Raw genomic sequence first — 9,139 nt, forward strand, 5'->3', positions numbered from 1 at the left:
GGTCTGTGATGTCACCAACCCGAGAAGAAGCTCGTTGTAGTCCCTACCAGCCATTTGTTGTAGTCCTTAAAAAGCGATTTCTGTAAAAGAAAATATCTCCCTTTGCATTGAACTTTTGAGCGTTGTAACTTTGCAGATGTTGTTTATGCTCAAACAGCAACATTACACTCTAACTAAAGTGAAATAAGTGCAATCATAATCAAGGACCCCTTTAACCAAAGTCTTATGGGTTTGGAACGACATGAGGGTGAGTAAAATGACACAGTTTTTATTTAGGGGTGAACTAACCCTTTAAAATGTCCAGGTGTTCAGTGCTTGCCCTGATAATTGCTAAAAATCCATCCAGTTCAAACATTCACAATCCCGTCTCTTCCTCCCATCTTAGATGTGAATGTCCGCGTGTCCTGTCTCACTCTCTTCGGTGCATTGGTCTCAACACAAGCCCCCCTCCCTGAGATCCAGCTCCTCCTCCAGCAGCCCGGATCCACATCGGCCTTCAACAGCCCCGGCGTCAGGACCCCGCAGGAGCTCTCTCACAACTGGAGACGTCCCGGTACCTCGTCTCCTGGAGGAGGGGTTGAGGGGGGTCCGGAGGGGCCGTGCTGGCTGTTACAGCTGTGCGTGAGTCTGGTCACGCAGCCTCGTGAGGAACCGTACTCTGATAGTGACGCGGGGGGGTCTAGCGGAGCATCGCTGGAACCTTCACCTGTTCGACTTGAAGCCCTGCAGGTGAGTGGTCCGTTCGTGAAGATGTGAAGAATTTGTGCTTCTTGAAACGCTTGTCTTTAAATGTTCGCCTGTGGTTTATTTCAGGTTTTGGCTCATCTGGTTAAGGGTTACTTCTCATTGGCTCAAACGTCTCTGTTGGAGTTGGGACGACTCAGTGCCCGCTGTCTCGCAGAGCAAGAGCCATCTGTGCAACTTCATGGCGCTAAAGTACCAGATCTTAGTTTTTTTGTTGTTTTTTTCATTACTGGTGCTTGTTAAGGGAAATATCGCTATTATTATTATTATCTGTTCCTTTCCCAAGCTTCTGGAAGAACTGGGAACAGGCATTATCCAGCAGTACAGAGCTGATGCCAACACTCCACAAAGTGCCAAACTTGTGCCTGTATGCCAGGTAGTAAATTCTTTTCTTTTTTTTTAAACGGTGTATGTGACGTGGTAGAAAACAAAACTGAATTCAAAGATCATTATCTTGATGATTTGCAGGTGGTTCAGTTCTGGTCGGAAGTCTTGAGTGGTCCACTGATCAGTGCCTTACAGAACGAGCAGCATCCCACCCTACAGACCAGTGCGTGTGACACCATCTCCTCCATCTTGCCACAGGCTTTCAGCCAGCTGCCCGTGAGTGTGTTTGAGCTCTTGAGTTTACAGGTGTTCAGGAAGTCTTTCGATCGAACATTATAAAATGTGTTTGTGATATTCGCGTGTATGAATCCCTCCAGGATAAGACACAAGTGCTGTGTATCACGTTACTGCTGGGACTGACGTACAGCGAGAACTCTCTGGTGAAGTCGGCAGCGGTGAGAGCTCTAGGTGTCTACATCCTGTTTCCCTGCCTGAGAGAGGTACAGGATCAGCCTACTCGTATAATCAGAGCTTCACTTCTCATTTTTAATTGTTTATTTATGTATTTATTTAATCATTTATTTAAATTTTATTTTAATTGATTGATTTTTTTTTACTTTATTTTTAATAATATTTTTTAAAAATTACAAATCATTCACCCTCATCCTTCCCTCGGGTCATTCCAAGACCCTAGAACTTTTGTCGCACTTGAACCACGAATACAAAAAAAAAAAAAAAAGAATGGATTCGAGGAGTTTTGTGGTTGAAATTTTAAAAAGTAACCAATCCTTCCCTCGCGGGTCAATTTGACCCCCTTAGGAATGAATGTGATGCGAGGAATGATTCAGTACACAATTCAAACTAAAAATGCTAAAACTTTAACAAAAAATTATTTTATAATGTCTGCATGTGTATCTGAATGCATACTGAAGAGAAACTGAATTTAGGACACAGCGGAACAGCTCATTTGCTCCAAATAGATCTATAAGGCCATCTAGTGGCAAGAGTCATGAAATATCATGTTATATTATACATTTTTTCACTAGAGGTCGACAGAAACACCCAATGTAAGATATTTTGAGCTGAACTTAAAAGGGTTATGCATGAAATTCAGTTATTTTGAGTGTGAGGAATGTGCTTAAATTACTATTTATTTATTTATTGATCTATAAATCTAGTAATGTAACGGTAAATAAAATAAAAAAGAACAAAAGTTAAGTATAATTTAAAGGATTAGTTCACTTTTAAAAAAACTTTTGCTAATAATTTACTCACCCCCATGTCATCCAAGATGTCCATGTCTTTCTTTCTTCAGTCGAAAAGAAATTAAGGTTTTTGATGAAAACATTCCAGGATTTTTCTCCATATAATGCACTTTGCTGGGCACCAAACGGTTCAAGGTCCAAAAGACAGTTTCAGTGCAAACTGCAAACTGTTCAAAGGGCTTTAAACGATTCCAGACGATGAATAATGGTCTTATCAAGCGAAACGATCGCTCATTTAAAAAATAAATAACAAAGTTTAAGTTTAATAATGTCAAATGCTCGCCTTGCTCTGTTCTGTGATGCACGTTCGTGACTCTCCTGTTCGAACTCGTTCATCAAAATGAACAAATCTTTTTTCGAGTCATTTGGTTCATTTAACGAACAAAATGAACGAATTGACTCGGAAAAAGATTCGTTAATTTTGATGAACGAGTTCGAACAGGAGAGTCACACAGAACAGAGCAAGGCGAGCATTTGAGCTTATAAAACTTAAACTTTGTTATTTCTTTTTTAAATGAGCGATCGTTTCGCTTGATAAGACCCTTATTCATCGTCTGGAATCGTTTAAAGCCCTTTGAACAGTTTGCAGTTTGCACTGAAACTTTCTTTTGGACCTTGAACCGTTTGGTGCCCAGCAAAGTGCATTATATGGAGAAAAATCCTGGAATGTTTTCATCAAAAACCTTAATTTCTTTTCGCCTGAAGAAAGAAAGACATGGACATCTTGGATGACATGGGGGTGAGTAAATTATCAGCAAAAGTTTTTTTAAAAGTGAACTAATCCTTTAAGGGCTTCAGGTAATTTTGACCCGCGTGGGAAAGATGTGTTACAAAGTGCGAGGGAAGGATGAGGGTTAAATATATACATTTACAAGTTTAACTATAAGTAAATCCACCTTTATCCAACAAAAAAAATAGTGCCCATCTCAAAAGGATGATTGATTTAACTTTATTTTTTTGACGACCACAGGATGTGATGTTTGTGGCAGACACGGCTAATGCCATCCTCACCGCTCTGGATGACCGCTCGCCTAACGTCCGTGCCAAGGCGGCCTGGTCTCTCGGCAACCTCACCGACACGCTCATTGTCAACATGTGAGAGCGGTCACATCTGTGTGTATGTGTTTGCTCCATAAATCTCGCAGACTGATGGTTTTCCTTTGCTCATCTGTTGTTCTCAGGCAGTCAGTGGGACTGGAGTTTCAGGAGGAGTTCTCTGATATGCTGCTGCTGAACATGTTGAGATCTGCCACTAAAGCTTCAGGAGATAAAGACAGGGTGGGTACTTGTTTTAAATTTTTTATTAGTGATGCCAAAAAGTCTTTTACATGTACTTTATGTTTAACTTTCTACAAGTATCAAGGCAGAATCAATTTTGTGACTATGCTAAATGATACAAACATTTAAGATTTTGGGACTAGGACTGCCTGATATAAATACTGGTTTTGGAGAGAGTGAGGCATTTGTTAAAATAAGATGTTTTATTAGGGCAGATAATATCCCAAAACCCCCCTCAAATTTTAAGTGAAAATGTTATAACGTTCTTCCCCTTGAAAGTTATCAAATTAAATGTAATATATATACTGTATATATTTAGCTGCTCAAGAAAAATGTCTTATTATTATCACAGTTGTTGCTGTTTTTTTTTTTGTCTGGATTCTTTGATGATGAAAAAAGTTCAAAAGATCAGCATTTATATGAATTATTAATCTTTTGTGACATTATAAATGTCTTTACTGTCACTTTTGACCAATTTAATGCATCCTTGCTGAGTACAAGAATTCATTTCTTTCAACAACAACAAAAAATTCTTACCCAAACTTTTCACCAGTAATGCATATTTACATATAGTTTGAACAGATTGGCAATTGTTGTTACTTTTAGTCTAGAAAACTTTCAGAAGAGTAGGTTGACTAGAGTTAAACTACGCTGAACAAAATTATAAACGCAACACTTTTGTTTCTGCCCCCATTTTTCATGAGCTGAACTCAAAGATCTAAGACCTTTTCTATGTACACAAAAGGCCTATTTCTCTCAAATATTGTTCACAAATCTGTCTAAATCTGTGTTAGTGAGCACTTCTCCTTTGCCGAGATAATCCATCCACCTCACAGGTGTGGCATATCAAGATGCATATCAAGATTAGACAGCATGATTATTGCACAGGTGTGCCTTAGGCTGGCATTTATAATTTTGTTCAGTGTACTTTAAGTTATGTGTAGCTTTTAGCTTTCCATTTCAAAGTTTTTTTATTGTCATTATTTTATCAGTTGATATTGGATATGTATTTTATTGACATTTAACTGGACATTTACCTGATTTAACCCATTAAAGACCACCTTTTCTTGAAGAGTGCTTGCTCTGTTATAACGCTATCCCTTTAAGAGTTGCTTTGTAAATGTAAATCTGTGCATTCATGCATAAAGATTAGTTTAAAGGAATAGTTCACTTAAAAATAAACATTTACTCACCCTCAAGTTGTTTCAAACCTGTATGAATTTCTTTCTTCTGCTGAACACAAAAGAAGATATTTTGAAGAATGTCTACTATGGAAGTCAGTGGGGTCCATGAACTGTTTGGTTACCGACATTCTTCAAAATGTCTTCCTTTGTGTTCAGCAGAAGAAAGAAATTCATACAGGTTTGAAACAACTTGAGGGTGAGTAAAATTATTTAAGTGAACTATTCCTTTAAATTCATCACTTGAAAGAACTTTACTAATTACTGCTGTAATTAAAACGCATTTCAGTTCTTAATTACTATTCTAATGCTCATTTATCGATCTATGGTGTTAACAGCCATAACATTTACTTATCAGCTTATCAGTTACATTTTGAATATTGTGGCATCCTCATTAGGGGCAGAAACAAAAGCCATATTTTTATATTGTACCATAGAGTAATGCTGTAAGTAGAATGAACTCCTAGAAGATAAGAGTTTCCTGTGCCGCAGGTAAAGAGCAATGCTGTCCGTGCGCTCGGGAATCTGCTTCACTTCCTGCAGCCGGTGCACCTGGGAAAGCCTGTGTTTGAGCAGCCTCTGCAGGAGGCCATGACGGCACTGATCGAGACGGTTAGAGGAGATGCTACCATGAAAGTGCGCTGGAACGCCTGCTACGCACTGGGCAATACCTTCAGAAACCGCAGCCTGCCTCTAGGTGAGTGAACACACCAAAAAAAAAACTTTTTGCAATGATTAGTGGTGTTTTCTAAGGAAGAAATCACTATTATTATCGCTTATTCTTGGGGTAAATTTCAGGAGGCTTACATTTCAAATATGTCAGCGTGATGTAACTAACTGTCCTCAAATCAGAATGAAGCCTTTTGAAAGTATCAATGACATAGTTACACCAGTAGGTGGCAACAAGTGACTTAATTTTTTTCATATTTTAGGTTTTTTTAAACAAAAAAATAGTGATTCTCAATTTATCCAGAATCGCACAGCTGTAGTAAGCGTACAGTGTGTGTGGCGTACATTTTGTCCAAAGCATAGCTTGTGCGCATTGTTCACAAATGTTCTAACCGTGCAAACTCTTCTGCGTACTCTTTCACTTAGCTCACATGTGCAATAATTAGTTGGTCCACAAGGTGGCACCCCTGGCCCGGCCCATTGTTTCATGGTTAGAAAAAAAAATAGAGAAAAAAAAAGAAAAAAAAACTACTGCAGACCATAGATATCCATAATAAAGGCTAGATGTCTTACGGCGGAGTCTCTATCGTCATCACCGTCGGCCATCTTGTCACAGGCAAGCTTTCTGGCGGGCTCTGTGGTGCCTGATGTAAGATGAGTGATCAGCACGAACACAAATGCTCTTATCTCGTTGAAATCTTGACGGATTTACAAACGTTTGGTTTCTTACAAATGTTATTAACATGGCTATAATTCTGGATGATTATTTATTATACACAATAATAATTAGCATAAGTATGCAGTGTCATAACTACATCTCTGACATTTATAATAAACCAAACCGTTGAAAATGGGTAGAAAATTGAGCAAGTTATGGTTATTTAAAAAGTACATGCACCATTAACACAATGTTACGAGTGAGCGAGCTGCCTGTGACAAGATGGCCGCCAGGTGCGGACGTCGACCTCCATTGGCCAGCAGCGCGGACGAGACATCTAGCCTTTATTATGGATATCTATGCTGGAGATGGCAGCAACAGTAGACGCCCGCATTGAGCACTTGTGTTACCCACAACTCTAGTTTAAACGAGGACAATTTGTATCATTCCTAATTGATAATCTGGGGAAAACTGAGATGAAACTTGCGAGTGTGCCCTTTCAAATGAAGTAAACTTGTAAAGGTTTTGCATTCAACTGTACTTGTATGCTAAGTGTTTGCGTGAAAACTGAAGTATACTTTGGGCTTTATTTGTCAATCACCATCTAGAGATCAGAATATCATAGAGGATTGTGGGTGGGTTCATTTAGCCTAGTAAGGAACCACATGACATTGAGCTAATGCTTCGTTTATGCCATGTCATAATTACCGTAATTACGAGATGACAACGTGTGATTTTCTACTGCGAATCGTTGTAACACATTCTCACTTCCAACTCGTCACATATTGACGGTTGGTCAGGACCCCTCGGCACCACTTTTTAATGAAAAGGGGAACCCCTTTAGTGTCATTTTTCGATGTGCAGGGTACTCCATTGCTTTCAATGAGAAACCTGGTTTCTGGTTACGGTCATAGAAAACAATGTGTTCGAATTTTAAGGAAAAAATTGCGCAGCTTTTCTCTCAGTGTGCGACCCTTTTTACACATTGTTTTGCTAATGTTTTAGGCTCCTTTTAGGGAACATAATTTACGAATCACAACCCACCAAATTGGGTAGTGTGATGATATGCGTTACCATGCGTACATTTCAAACCCTTGGCTGAAAATGATCCCGTTCCATGAACGCACACAGTTATATCTAATACAAAAGGGACACCCGGCTCTTTAGCATGATGCAATTGGTCACGAGACGCACAAGAGCCAATGCCATTCCACAATCAAAGCTTCTTCGAGAGGTAACTTTTTAATGTTTGCACAGGATCTACGGCGGATGGACACGGTGACCACTTTTGAGTCTGTTCTTCACACAAATCAATTGTTATGGCCTCAGAACACTTGGGATATTTGTTCTTTTTAGCCCCTTTCGTACTGGGTAGTTCTAGGAACTTTAGTTATAGGATCTAGCCACTAAAGTGGTTCCCTGATAACTAAATGTTTCATTTTCCTGGTTGCATTCCCACTTCCAGTAGGAACTCTGAAGTGATGTAAGCTGCACTTGTTGTGACCTTTTGACGGCACTGAGAACGCCAGATCCTGAGCACACAGTACTTGCATTCTCCGTGCTCATTAGTTTACTATTTGTTTAACATTCCTGTCTAATACGTTATTAGATAAAACTAGTAAAAAACGTATAAAAAGTAGACAGTAAATGAAAAAGTATTAGCGTTTGCCGTGTCAATATATAGGCTATAATCTATGTGTGTACACAGCTTTTTTTTTTTTAAATGGCAGGTGCCGGTGTTTCGTATGCGTTCAGCCAATCAGCGTACACTAATGTCACTGGTAGTTCCTATTGTTCTGGGTTAGACCCTACTCTGAAGTAGGTGCTAATTAAGTTCCCCCAAAAAGCATTCCTAGAATTAAACCTGCGGTGCAAAAACGCCAAAAGTTCTTCCACCAATAGTTCTAGGAACTATCCCCCTTATTTGAGGAGTTGGTTGTTAGAGTGTTTTGGTTTTTCTGTGGTCACGTGGTACAAGTAAAAAGTGTTCCCATTCTTGTAAAACTTTACGAGAAGTCAGAATCTGGTAATAATGTTGTGAACGCACCTTAACACGCCACCACTTCCCTCGCAGGTTCTGCTGTCTGGTCTAAGGAAGCTTACTCTGCCCTTTCCTACGTCGTCACTTCCTGCAAGAACTTCAAAGTACGCATCAAATCCGCCGCTGCACTTTCTGTTCCCTCGACGCGAGATTGCTACGGTGATGTTCACCAGTTTGCCGAGGTGTGGCAAGCTTTGGCTCAGGCCCTCGAACACAGTGAAGATACGGAAGACTTCCTGGAGTATCGATACTGTGCTAGTTTACGCTCGCAGCTCTGCCGTGCTCTCCTGCACCTCCTGTCCGTATGCCAGCCTGAGGACCTTCCAGCGCTGAGGTCATCACTGAGTGACCAATCCAGGCCAGTGCTACAGGACTTCCTGGTTCGTTACCTTGGCGATAAGGACGTGGCTTTGGTTGACGGTCCTGCAGGGGAGGAGGCAGTGGATCACGCTGCGCCTGAAGATGGGTTGATGGTGCTCAACGAGACACTGACCAGGCTGAAGGGACCGCTAGAAGAGACTGTGTTGGACCGCAGTGAGGATCTGAAGACTGTGGTGAGTTTCCTTGAGGATGTAGTGAGGAACTTTGAGGAAATAAAAGAATCGGACAGCAACGATTCCTCCCTTCAGCTCAGCAAATCACCAAAGTGAAAGTAAAAAAGCACCGATGAAGCCATACGGATTGACTGTCTGACGTTATAACCACCTTTATATTTTATTCAAAATGTATATTTTAACATATATTATCAAAGTATCAAAAGAAAATTCCCGTTGAGTCTCAAGTTACACCAGAAAACTAATTTCACTTGAATGATTTGACGCAAGTAAAAACACGCTTGCAGTATTCAAGTGTTCCTTTTTTCAAGTTCTCAGTTAAAACCTGATATGAAATATTAATTTCAGAAGGAGATCATTGTTCTGAATCATTATGGTGAGCATGTCTGCACAGAATAGGAAGTTATTCAAAAACTGCTTTA

General features: G+C 40.0%; 1 protein-coding gene across 2 annotated transcripts in view; it reads left to right on the forward strand.

Moving 5' to 3' along the window:
- heatr6 (HEAT repeat containing 6) overlaps positions 1–8,913 on the forward strand; it is a 32,153-nt gene extending 23,240 nt beyond the window's left edge. For both annotated transcript variants that reach the window (XM_056262185.1, XM_056262184.1), the window contains exons 12-20: positions 386–729; positions 814–936; positions 1,031–1,120; positions 1,213–1,347; positions 1,449–1,571; positions 3,307–3,431; positions 3,518–3,614; positions 5,288–5,492; positions 8,197–8,913. In XM_056262185.1, coding sequence (XP_056118160.1) covers positions 386–729; positions 814–936; positions 1,031–1,120; positions 1,213–1,347; positions 1,449–1,571; positions 3,307–3,431; positions 3,518–3,614; positions 5,288–5,492; positions 8,197–8,813 — 1,859 coding nt within the window. In that variant the 3' untranslated portion in view covers positions 8,814–8,913. The remainder of the gene's footprint in view (positions 1–385; positions 730–813; positions 937–1,030; positions 1,121–1,212; positions 1,348–1,448; positions 1,572–3,306; positions 3,432–3,517; positions 3,615–5,287; positions 5,493–8,196) is intronic.
- The last annotated feature ends 226 nt before the right edge of the window (positions 8,914–9,139 follow it).

This window comes from Rhinichthys klamathensis, unplaced genomic scaffold (assembly GCF_029890125.1).
Source record: "Rhinichthys klamathensis goyatoka isolate OS25496 unplaced genomic scaffold, OSU_Roscu_1.1 h1tg000191l_1, whole genome shotgun sequence".
NCBI lineage: Eukaryota > Metazoa > Chordata > Actinopteri > Cypriniformes > Leuciscidae > Rhinichthys > Rhinichthys klamathensis.